At 44.4% G+C, this 12,912-nt stretch overlaps 1 protein-coding gene across 5 annotated transcripts in view; it reads right to left on the bottom strand.

The window, feature by feature from the left end:
• The window catches only part of IDO2 (indoleamine 2,3-dioxygenase 2), a 67,594-nt gene that overhangs the window by 28,565 nt on the left and 26,117 nt on the right, over positions 1–12,912 (bottom strand). For 3 of the 5 annotated variants that reach the window (XM_012105992.4, XM_042241255.1, XM_042241257.1), the window contains 4 exons: positions 8,799–8,918; positions 4,027–4,145; positions 2,558–2,572; positions 520–619 (listed from right to left, as the gene is read on the bottom strand). In XM_012105992.4, coding sequence (XP_011961382.3) covers positions 520–619; positions 2,558–2,572; positions 4,027–4,145; positions 8,799–8,918 — 354 coding nt within the window. Of the gene's footprint in view, positions 1–519; positions 620–2,557; positions 2,573–3,980; positions 4,146–6,373; positions 6,457–8,798; positions 8,919–9,524; positions 9,568–12,912 lie in introns of those variants that run through there. The other 2 variants (XM_042241258.2, XM_042241259.2) reach the window with 2 other exon arrangements.

Here is a 12,912-nt window from a genome sequence, read left to right as displayed (position 1 = left end):
GCTTCATTTGAACTCAGAGCCTTTGTATGGCGTCTCTTCCTGCCAGAGATCACCCTCTGTCTCTCCATCTCTGTCTCTCTGTCTACATTACTCAGGGATTAACTTTCAGACCTGACATTTCCCGTGGGGAGTTTTGCCCAACCTGTCGAGTCTGAATTAGATTTTAGATGTCTTTCCATGAAACTCAGCACTCTTTTTCTCGTTACACCCTATAATCAGCCCACCTTCCCCTCACTGGATCCTGAGCCTCAGTTGGAGGCCAGAGCAATGTCTTTCTTATTCCCCCAGATCTCCCATTTCCTAGAACAGTGCTTGTTTGTTGATGGGCAAATGGATAATTCTAAGCTTTATGGTAGTTGAGGAAAGAGAGCTAGAACTTCTATCTCTTTGCTTAACTAACCAAAACAGGAGTCTATATTGATTCAGTTACTGCAGGGAAAGAGTCTGGGTGGGAAGGAAAGCTCAGACAGATTTCTCATTTAGGGAAAAAAAAAAAAAGTGTTTTGGGTGGAAAGATACCTTAATCCCAGGCACGGCTGCTTTCTCCACCAAAACTGTCACCAGTATAAAACCACGCAGGCTTTCTCCTCCAGGGAATGAGAAAATGGTGTCCAAGTTCCTTGGGAGGGAGAGATGATCACGTGGTTAGAGAGGTTTGGGCCCAGTGAGTATGCAGGGCCCAGCAGTGGCCTCGAGTCAGGTAACTGCTAGTCCAAGGCGGAACCAGCAGTCAACCTTCTCATCTCTGCAAGATGACTGAAGACAAACATCTCTTCAGTGACATTCAGGAAGGAAAGGGACACCATCTGCTCCAGCCCAAGTTCACCTGAGCTGAACTGCCAAAGTCTGGCACAGCCTTGATGGTCCCAGACCACAACTTCCACCTCAGGAAACCACTAAAGCATGAGTGGATGAGTAGGGCTGATTCTTCACACACCCTTCCTGTTAGGAACACAGAGTTATAGAGCTCCAGGAAGCATAAAATGATAGTTGCTCTGTCATGTCTGAATCTTTGGGACTCCATGAACTGGGGCCTGCCAGGCTCCACTGTCTGCGGGATTTCCCAGGCAGGAATACTGGATTGGGTTGCCGTGTCCTTCTCCAGGGGACCTTCCCAACCCCTGGACTGAACCTGACTCTGCCACACTGCAGGCAGATTCTTTACCATCTGAGCCACCTGGAAGGCCCAGGCCATGGCTAAATCCACTCCCCTTTTCTAGACAGAAAAATATGGCCCAAAGAAGCAAACTCACTTCCCCAAGTTCATCCAGTTGCTTAGTCACTGGACCTGCTTGAGAGCCGTTTCATAACTCAGGCTGGGACTCTCTCTAATCAGTCTCCCCACCTCCATCCCCCACCAAATTCTGTATTATAGTAGTGAAGGCTGAAGATTAATAGAGGATCATTCTTAAATGACCTGTTATCACATGGATTCAAACACCCCAGAGCTGGATCCAGTCTATGAAGCATGCAAACTTCATTCCATAAATCACCTTTGCCTCTAACATTTTAAAAACAAGAAGAAATGAAAAACACAAAAGAAAACTAAGTCAGGGACTCCCATAGCTTCAGCAGAGTCACATTTCTGTGCAAAATGGGGTCTTCACCCTTCATCTCTCCATCTTCCGAGCTAAAGCTTTTATGCTGAACCCCTTATTGCGTTGAGGTTTGTTGATTAGAGAGGCACGTTAGCTTAGAGGTTAACTGTGCTCTCTAGTGAAAGAGGAGTCTACAAATATCTCAACCAGACTTGTCCCTCAAGCTTCAGTCTCTGTAATATTTCAAAGGGATTCTGTAGCTGTAGCAGCTACAGGTTGTAGCAGCCACAACCTGCCCTTTGTCCTTTCATAGAAGTTATGGTGAGACCAGAGATCTTTTTCAGATTTCGCATGCATGTGTGCTAAGTCGGTTCAGTTGTGTCTGACTCTGTGCAACCCCATGGACTGTAGCCTGCCAGTCTCCTCTGTCTGTGGGATTCTCCAGGCAAGAGTAATGGAGTGGGTTGCCATGCGCTCCTCCAGGGTATCTTCCTGGCCCAGGGATCAAACCTATGTCTCTTACTTCTCTTGTATTACTACACTGGAGGTGGGTTCTTTACCACTAGATCATTAGACTTGAAAAAATCACAGAGAATTAGAGAACTGGTAAAGCTTTGGTGTTTTGGGGGGTGGTGAGGAGTGGTTGGTTTGTTTGCTATTCTTGCAGTGCCTTTTACTTGCCTTTTACTTTTTTTTTTAATGTACAAACTGGAAAATGTTTGTACTGCAAAGAAAATTAATTCCTTAACTTACACATAGCAGAGACAACTATTGTTAACTTTGGGGCTGTTGATTTGAGGCATATGTTCTTCTAGCCTTTGTGTGTGTGTGTGTGTGTGCATTTCTATAATTTATATATTATTCATGCAATATGGGGTGCTTTCTTTTTTGTGTGTTTATTTTGTTGTAAGTTTTTACAGTTAGTGAAAATCCTAAAGTGAGTATGGGGTCTCAAAGAGTCAGATACAACTGAGTGACTGAACTGAACTGAAGTGAGTGAAGGATTTCTGATAGCTTACCTGATTTCCAGGGGTCTAGTCCAATTTCAGTGATTGATAAAAGAAAAAGAAAAGAAAGGAACAAATCAGTTTGCAAACTTGATACGTCTTCCAGGGTCATGTGTACACAAGTTATGTGGCATTTGTGAGCAAATGAACATGCAGACACACACCCACAGTACACACTTTGGATGTCAGGGGCTGTGACTAGACTATGGACCTTAGGGCAGCAGAATACACCATCCCAAATACACCGCTTTGGTGGATTATTTTGAATTAAAGGTACTTGAGAAACAGCAGATACCAAAAGGACACTCTGATCTCTTTGTGCCCCTGAAAGTAGGAAATAAATCTTCCAGGTGAAGGGCATCCTCCCTGTACCAGGAGGTAGAGAGATAGTCTCATCACCAGAGACAGGGATTCAGGGCTGTGGAGCTTGGAGAAACAAACTTTGCTGCCTCTCCCCTAATTAGCTACCCCAAGCCTAAACCCCAGTGTCTTGTTAAGTTTGTACAAACGTACTGCTTCCTTGTCTAGAAGGTATAAAAGCTGCCTGCTTCAGTCACATCTTTAGCTTCATATTTTTATGGAGTTCCAACATGTGCAAATTAAATTTGTTTTTCCTCTGTTCATCTGTGCGTACATGAGTGCTAAGTCGCTGCAGGTGTGTCTCTCTTTTGTAACCCTATGGACCATAGCCGACCAGGCTCCTCTGTCCATGGGATTCTCCAGGCAAGACTACTGGAGTGGGTTGCCATGCCCTCCTCCAGGGGATCTTCCCTACCCAGGGGACTGAATTCGCATCTCTCACATCTCCTGCATGGGCAGGCAGATTCTTTACTGCCAGCACCATCTGGGAAGCCCCCTCTGTTCATCTGTCTTATGTCAGTTTGATGATTAGACTAGCCAAGGGGCCTAGATGTGAAGAAGGGCAGTCTTCTTCCCTACAGGTCTTGGTGTAACAAAGAGTGAGCCAAATCTCAATATACGTATCAGACTCAAAACACTGAGCCTGTGGCCATCCAGACAATTTATCTTGTTCCTTTTATATCTCTGTAACAGCTTGTCCCAGCGTGTTCAGAGTGGGTGGAGAGGAAACTTCTGCAAACTGTGGATTTTGGACTTGTGTTTAAGTTCACCCCTTCTTTGGCACAACAAGTCACTCAGTCATGTCTGACTCCTTGCGACCACATGGATTGTAGCCTGCCAGGCTCCTCTGCTTATGGAATTTCCTAGGCTAGAATACTGGAGTGGGTGGCCATTTCCTTCTCCAGGGGATCTTATGGACCCAGGGATCGAACCTGGGTCTCCCACATTGCAGGCAGATTCTTTAATATCTGAGCCACAAGGGAAGACCTCAGATAATAAATATGAGCTCATCCAAAAGAGCTGACAAAGTTTGGCCTTTTCCTGCAGCAAGAGAAATCACAGACCCCTCCCTTACCCGGTTCTCATTTGTTCAGATCCCAAGCACCCTCTCCAGGTCTTACCCTCCTGGGTTCCTAGTAGCCCAGTTGGCCAGCACCAAGTCCGAGTGAACAAGGATAGGAGGGAGCCCCAGGTTCTTGGAGACCTCGATGAAGGGCAGGGCAAGGTTTCTTGGCAGAATCTTGCGGATATAAATGCAGACAGTTAGCACATTATAGAAAGAATGCAATGGAGGAAGCAATCTGTCTCTTTTCCTTTTATTGGCATATAGTTGTTTTACAATGCTGTGTTAGTTTCTGTATAATTAGCTCCTGTGTAGTTAGTACAGGAAAGTGAATCAGCTACATGTGTACGTATAGCCCCTCTTTTTTGGATTTCCTCCTGATTTAGGTCACCACAGAGCACTGAGTAGAGTTCCCTGTGCTATATAGTAGGTTCTCATTTGTTATCTGTTTTATACCTGGTATCAATAGTGTATGAGCTTCCCAGGTGGTACTAACAGTAAAGAGCCTGCCTGCCAATGCACGAGGCATAAGAGATGTGACTTCAATCCCTGGGTCAGGAAGATCCCCTGGAGGAGGGCAAGGCAACTCACTCCAGTATCCTTGCCCAGAGCATCCCCTGGACGGAGGAGCCTGACAAAGCCCCAGTTCATGGGGTCTCAAAGAGTTGGACATGACTCAGCAACTATGTCAATCTGTTTTTAATTCCTAAAAATCATGTGGTAAAGAAACAACCTGAGAATAAAAATGGAATTATATGAGTGATCCATATAATTAATCCATGCAATTAATATATATAATTAATTAACATACATCCATATAATTAATATAAATATAACACACATCCCACTCTCATATTTATTCTTTAACAACATAGTGGATGTATTATTTATGAGTATGGCCTGAAATATATGTGAAAGGTATAAAATTGGAACATGTATGTATATATATAGTATAAAATAATCTCTGAAAATTGTACAATGAAGAGCACAAACAAATGTTGAGGCATAAGTGGGGATTGAGTTGATGAGCAGTGGGAAAGTATCCCTCTCTCTGTCTGTATATATATATATATATATATATATATATATATATCCAGATAGATAATGTAGATATCTGCATACAAGTATTTTGTGTACAATCTTAGTTTTAGGAACAAATATGTGTATATGTTTCTATATATATATGTGTGTGTGTGTGTGCATGTGTCCTTTTCTCAGGAAGATGGATGGGAAGACTAGAACATTTCATCACACCCAACAGCCACTTCAAATAAGTCACCTCAGGACAGTCCCCATTTAATTCCTGAGAAATCTGAGGGCCACTCTAAAGAACTCTATTTGTCCAAATATCCAGAAAAGTTGCCAGGACCCATGGGGATGGGAGTGGGGGGCTCTAACCATCAACAAGGCTAAATAGATCCAAAAGAACATTCTTATGCCTCCTCTCTCCGACTTCCAACTTCTTTCCCCCTTAATGTAAAATTATCTATTCACAGAAAGTGGAGAGGAGCTAAAGAGCCTCTTGATGAGAATGAAAGAGAGCTGGCTTAAAACTCAGCATTCATAAAACTAAGATCATGACATCCGGTCTCATCACTTCATGGCAAATAGATGGGGGAAAAGTGGAAGCAGTGACAGATTTTATTTTCTTGGGCTCCAAAATCACTGCAGTGGCTGCAGCCACAAAATTAAAAAGATATTTGCTCCTTGGAAGGGAAGCTATGACAAGGCTAGACAGCATATTAAAAATCTGAGACAAAGGTAACGTATAGTCGAAGTTATGACTTTTCAGTAGTCATATATGGGTGTGAATGTTGGACCATAAAGAAGGCTGAGCACTGAAGATGCTTTCAAACTGTGGTGCTGGAGAAGACTCTTGAGAGTCCCTTGGACTGCAAGGAGATCCAACCAGTCCATCCTAAAGGAGATCAGTCCTGAATATTCATTGGAAGGACTGATGCTAAAGCTGAAGTTCCAGTCCTTTGGCCACCTGATGTGAAGAGCTGACTCACTGGAAAAGACCCTGATGCTGGGAAAGATGGAGGGCAGGAGAAGGGAGGGACAGACAGTGCAGAAATGAGGTGTCTCCATAGTAGGAAAGTTAAAGGAGGAAATACAGGGAAAGTAGAGATGGTTTGAGGTTGTGTGTGGGAATGGGTGTAGGGAGCTCAATGGTGATCTGGAAGGTCATAGATACACCGGAAGCTGGTGTCTTCCTCCCTTTTCACCTACTTGATCCCTTCCCCAATTGAGGATGGTGGTCTGGAGAACAGAAAGAGGAGGAAAAATCCATTGGGATGTACCATCATGTGTGCCTAGACTTCAAACTTTCCAACATCAAACACATGACTCTTTAAAGTTAGACGTCCTGACATTAAAACAGTCTGCAACAGCTCTCTGCTTACCTCTTGTCTCCTATCTCACTTTGCTTTGCTTTCATCACTGGGAGTCTCCTCTATTTACTTGAGAGACAAATGGTAGAATAAACCTAGGCAAACAAAGTAAGAACAGGTGGCTCACTGAAGCTTGGAGAAGCAAAACAAGGGTAACATCCTGATTTCTGTAAAAGTTACATTTATTAAAAAGTGAAACCAATAGTAATTTATACTGAGATAAGTGAAACTCAAAGACTTCATGTTCTGAGGTTCAGATAGATACCATAAAAAGTTATGCAAGGAGTCAGAAGAGAATTGCATGAAATTTTAAGAGACAGACAAGCATTTGGTAGATAACAAGCAACATGAAAAAAGTAAGCATAGTGTTATAAATGGTAATGTGTGTCCCTAGGGAATGAAGGCTGCATTAGGGAAATCAGAAGGTCTGGGTTGTGACCCTGGATTTTCCACAAACTTGCTACCTAGCCTTGGGCCAGAAATTTAACTTGTAGTCCTTGGCTGTCTGTAAAATGGGTACAGCATTGCTATACTTAGTGTATGAGATTGTGAACACTGTGGTTACTTGCTGGGAGCCAGCATGAGGAGTCCCACCCATGGCAAAGGTCATGAGGTTAAGGGGCCCGACAGGCAAAGGCAAGTCGGGCCTTAAGGGAGCCTCGCTGGATCTGCTCGTGCATCTGCCCCCAAACCAGAGTCTGCCTGCTTTACTGTGTTATGCTTTCCACCTACTCTTCTGACATTAACAGGGGGCTGTCCCTCCACCACCTTTTTCTGGAAAAAGTTAATTTAGAGCTTTTAGATAATAAGTCTCCTGAGCATAATAAGAGTGTTTCAATCCAAAGTCCCCTCTGATGACTTTCTAGCCTGCCTGCCAGACTCTTACAGCTGCGCATGTGATTGTTTGCAGCCTCCCGACTGCAAGAGGCACAGGAAGCTTAAAACATCCTAGGAATGTAGGGGCTTCCGAGGAGTCAAAATCATTTAGAATAGGACTGATTAAGGGTTTCATTTGTTGAGCCAATACTTGCTGCCAAGTTTTCATATCTTTTATTTGTTGATATAGTTGGTATGTAGAAAAAATAGGTAGTAACCCTGGCATTAGCAACATTAGATCTTTGAGTTAAGTACTTTCTTTGTTATAACCCACTGCACCTTTGTTCTATAGGAATGTAACTTTATTTATATTTTAAGGGTAATGCAGATTAATGAAAAAACACTTCAGGGGAAAATGAGTTCTCTGGTTGATAGACATTTATCTAGGAAAAGAGCCATAAAAATGTTAACAGGCCCCCTGGCCAGAAGATGATATAAAACCACCTAAGAACTTTTGTATATGGGAAGGTATGCAAAAGGAAAGCCTGGTCTCAATAAGGGCCAGGACTGCTGCCCCTGCATAACACTGCATATTCCATTATTTCTTTATGTACAACTTGGGATATATAAGCTGCTTTTGAAAATAAAGTTGTGGGTCTGGCACCGATGCTTGGTTCCCCCATGTCGTTCTTTTCTCCCTTTTCTGGCTGAATTCCCATCTGGAGCATGGAGGCTCACCGTGTCTACTTATTTGCCCTGGCTTCTAAGACCCACACGAGAGGGAGCCCAAGGTGGGGCATCCTCTGCTATTCAAGTGGGCGCTGGTGGCCTATGTAGACAGTGCAAACCCCTTGTCTTGGAGTTTTATTGGTTCTCCGTGTAAACCAAGTTATTCAGCCTCTTTTCTCCACTAATTTTCCTACCACACTATTCTTTCCTAATCTCTCTTTATATTTCTGAGTAAACAAGTTTTTCCTTGCCGACTCTGTCCCTGCTTCGAATTCCCTGGATTCACCGGGGCTGGACCCCGGCAGTTACTGATGTGTGTAAGAGCACAAAATGCTGTAAAATGGAAGTCATTCAGTGTTTCATAATATCTTATGACTTGCCTTCAAATGCAACAGTTTAAAATTCCTAGAAGAAGGTGAGTGTCAGAAAGAAAAAAAAAATTAAAAAACAAATGAAAAGGCTCCCAGTTCTGAAGAAAATTAACTTCCTGGCCAGGTGGGGAGAAATGGTCTTTCATTTAAATGGGCCTTTTGCACTTCATTTTACTGCTGCTCTCGGGTAATAGCTAAGTCATGTCTGACTCTTTGAGACCCTCACAGACTGTAGGCCCCCAGCCTCCTCTGTTCATGGGCTTTCTCAGGCAAAAATACTGGAGTGGGTTGCCATTTCCTTCTCCAGGAGATCCTCCTGACCCAGGGATTGAACTCATCTCTCCTGTATTGCAGGCAGATTATTTACCATTGAGCCACCTGGGAAGCCTTTACACTTCCTACATCTCAGACCCAAAGGGAAGAACATGAAAGGACCCATTTTTCAGGAAAACAGTGTAGACAGTGTTCTCCAGGTACAGGGAACCTGCCAGATGACAAGATAGGAGTCCCTTTGTCCCTACCTCTTTGGGCTGCGTCTCTCCGTCCTGCCAGACATACCCCATGGTGATAAAGCTCAGGACTAGGTGTGCCAGGCGCCACTCTCGGTAACCTGTGAGGAACCGGCAGTTCAAGAGCGGCATCTGTTCAGGAGAAATATCAAGAGGTTACCAGTTGTGGGGGTGCAATGGCCGTGGGAGTTTTGTGGCTTGAAGGGTCCTTTGGGTGTAAGGGTAGGTTATCTTTTAGTTAAGGTGATCCTCACACACTAATTTCTGCCCTGATCTTAGGATACTGCAGTAAGAGAGGTCTTTCACACGGTATTGTTCATGAAATACCAATATGTACATCCCATGCAAGCCTTCAAGTTGTGCCCAGGTAGTGCCTGGACACTGGTCACCATTACTGAAGTGGCAGCTTGATTGGAGTGTTCTATAAACAGAATAACATAGTCCCAAGACTGATATCATGTATCAAATGGGGAGTCTCCCAGGGCAACTTTTACAATCCTGCCTTATCATACACCTGCTTAATGGGTACCGTTGAACCACAGTAGCAGCCCAGCTGCCGTGGGCGTAACTCTCGGTGTAATTCCTAGGTGAAAAGGTAAACAGAGCCCAACGGAGTTAGGAATCCACCCAACAAATTCCCTACCAGGAAGTGGTCGAGGGGACCCCAAAGGCTGTTTAGTCTTTGTCCGAACCCTTCCGGTGACCCTGGGTGGGTCTTTTCGCTTCACCGCTTCCTACCTCTTTGGGCTGCATCTCTCTGTCCTGCCAGACATACCCAGTCACAAGGAAGTGTGAAGGCCATGTTGCCGTTGAAAGCAATACACTGTACACAAATATTTTATTACTGACAGCCACGCCTATGCAAATAGTACCAGTTTCTCAGTTTAGTTCGGGCCATCCTGCCTTTTTCGGTTGACACCAACAGCCTCTGAGCTCTAATTTCCCTGCACATCCCCGCTGGGTTTCCTCTGTCTCCCTATCCTGCCCCCAGTTCTAGACACAGTCTGATCTAGATCCTTCCAGGTGCCCCTCTCTGGGGTCCCAAGCGCCAGAAGGGTGGTCGTGGACATGGCATGTATCTCTTTGAGAGGGGAGTGGGATGGGACCAGGGGTCCTATCGCCCACCGCCTCGCAGAAGCTTCTGCCTCTGCGATGGGACCCCTTCCTCCACGGTCCGCTAGGGGCAGCCTTTCCCTGTCTTCCGATTTGTACCAGATTCTACATTTCGTCCTAAAAATCGGCTGAGATACAATCTTGAAAGTTCTGTGCATTAGGGGGGTGTGGGTGGGGAAGGGAGGGAAGAGGGGGAAGGCAGCGTTGGGGGGACCACTGAGATATAGCATTTTAACAAGAACCAGCCTGAAAATTACAACCACAGTTATTTATTCAGTACTTACTCTAAGGCAGTTATTAAAGTGTCCAAGCCTTGATGCTAAAAGCTTCTCACTCAGGTTGGTATCCCATCTACTCCCAAGACCCACAGGCCAGAACTGAGGATCAGCGAGGGTAAGATACTTGCCCAAGGTTACAATATGCCAGCAAATTTGGAAAACTCAACAGTGGCCACAGGACTGGAAAAGGTCAATTTTCTTTCCAATCCCAAAGAAAGGCAATGCCAAAGAATGCTCAGACTACCACACAATTGCACTCATCTCACACGCTAGTAAAGTAATGCTCAAAATTCTCCAAGCCAGGCTTCAACAATATGTGAACCGTGAACTTCCTGATGTTCAAGCTGGTTTTAGAAAAGGCAGAGGAACCAGAGATCAAATTGCCAACATCTGCTGGATCGTGGAAAAAGCAAGAGAGTTCCAGAAAAACATCTATTTCTGGTTTATTGACTATGCCAAAGCCTTTGACTGTATGGATCACAATAAACTGTGGAAAATTCTTCAAGAGATGGGAATACCAGACCACCTGACCTGCCTCTTGAGAAATCTGTATGCAGGCCAGGAAGCAACAGTTAGAACTGGACATGGAACAACAGACTGATTCCAAATAGGAAAAGGAGTACGTCAAGGCTGTATATTGTCACCCTGTTTATTTAACTTATATGCAGAGTACATCATGAGAAACGCTGGACTGGAAGAAACACAAGCTGGAATCAAGATTGTCAGGAGAAATATCAATAACCTCAGATATGCAGATGACACTCCCCTTATGGCAGAAAGTGAAGAGGAGCTAAAAAGCCTCTTGATGAAAGTGAAAGAGGAGAGTGAAAAAGTTGGCCTAAAGCTCACAATTCAGAAAACGAAGATCATGGAATCGGGTTCCATCACTTCATGGGAAATAGATGGAGAAACAGTGGAAACAGTGTCAGACTTTATTTTTTGGGGCTCCAAAATCACTGCAGATGGTGACTACAGCCATGAAATTAAAAGACGTTTACTCCTTGGAAGAAAAGTTATGACCAATCTAGAAAGCATATTCAAAAGCAGAGACATTACTTTGCCGACTAAGGTCCGTCTAGTCAAGGCTATGGTTTCTCCTTTGGTCACGTATGGATGTGAGAGTTGGACTGTGAAGAAGGCTGAGCACCGAAGAATTGATGCTTTTGAACTGTGGTGTTGGAGAAGACTCTTGAGAGCCCTTGGACTGCAAGGAGATCCAATCAGTCCATTCTGAAGGAGATCAGCCCTGGGATTTCTTTGGAAGAAATAATGCTAAAGCTGAAACTCCAGTACTTTGGCCACCTCAGGCAAAGAGTTGACTCACTGGAAAAGACTCTGATGCTGGGAGAGATTGGGGGCAGGAGGAGAAGAGGACAACAGAGGATGAGATGGGCTGGATGGCATCACTGACTCTATGGACATGAGTCTGAGTGAACTCCGGGAGTTGGTGATGGACAGGGAGGCCTGGTGTGCTGCGATTCATGGGGTCGCAAAGAGTTGGACACGACTGAGCAACTGAACTGAACTGAACTGAACAGAGCCAGGAGGGGCTGAGCCAGGGTTCCAGTTCAGTTCTGCGGGCCACCGCCCTGTGCTCTGCCAGATGGAAATCTGAAAGCCATATGTGTCATTTTACATTTTCTATCAGCCACATTTTATAAAAATAGGAAAGAAAAAAAAAACACTAAATTGGAATTAATTTTAATAACATTTTATCAAGGTTAATATATGCAAAATGTTAATACACGATCAATATTAAAAATATTGAGATATTTTACACTCTCCTTTTATAGTAAGTCTTCAAAATCCAATGGATATCTGACATGTTAATTTGTCCCAGTCATATTTCAAGGGCTCACTGGCCATGAGTGGCTATTGGCTACCTACCCTGCAGCCTCAAGGTAAAGGAATAAAGTCCCAAGATGTTCTGGGGTCACCTTCTATTTTTCCTAGCTCAGGATTTATAATCAACTCTTTCTCCAAGGAGCTCTACTTCCATTGATTGGAAAAGAGTTCAAATAAATGGACACTGGGTTTGCTCTTTGCTACTGTGATCCCACTGTTTCTGGATTCTCACAGTGGGCAAAGTTAGGAAATAATGCACGTGTATGGGGGTGGAGGTGTGCCCTGGTGGCTCAGGGGTAAAGAATCTGCCTGCAATGCAGGAGACCTGGGTTCCATCCCTGGGTCGGGAAGATCCCCTGGACGGAGGCTTAGGAATCCACTCCAATATTCTTGCCTAGAGAATCCAATGGAAAGAGGAGCCTCAAGGGCTACAGTGTACGTGGTTGCAAAGAGTCTGACACGACCGGATGAATAAGCAGCAAGTTGTGTGTGTGTACACTTGTTATGCTGCTGCTGCTGTTTAGTCCCTAAGCTGTGTCCAACTCTTTTGCAATCCCGTGGGCTATAGGCCACCAAGCTCCTTTGTCGATGGGATTTCCCAGGCAAGAATACTGAATTGGGCTGCCATTTCCTTCTCCAGGGTATTTCCTTACCTAGGGATAGAACTCGCATCTCCTGCTTGACAGGAAGATTCTTTACCACTGAGCTACCTGGCAAGCCCGTACACCTATTAGATACACTGTGTATCCACATGACTTTATTTGTCCATCTACGTATCAATGTGCATGTGTGTGTATATAAGGGGGTCCCAGGTGGTGCTAGGGGTAAAGAACCCACATGGTGATTGTGGTTTAGTCAGAGTTGTGTCCGACTCTTGCGACCCCATGGAC

This window comes from Ovis aries, chromosome 26 (genome assembly GCF_016772045.2).
Source record: "Ovis aries strain OAR_USU_Benz2616 breed Rambouillet chromosome 26, ARS-UI_Ramb_v3.0, whole genome shotgun sequence".
Lineage (NCBI taxonomy): Eukaryota > Metazoa > Chordata > Mammalia > Artiodactyla > Bovidae > Ovis > Ovis aries.
This window is presented reverse-complemented; position numbering and strand designations above follow the sequence as displayed.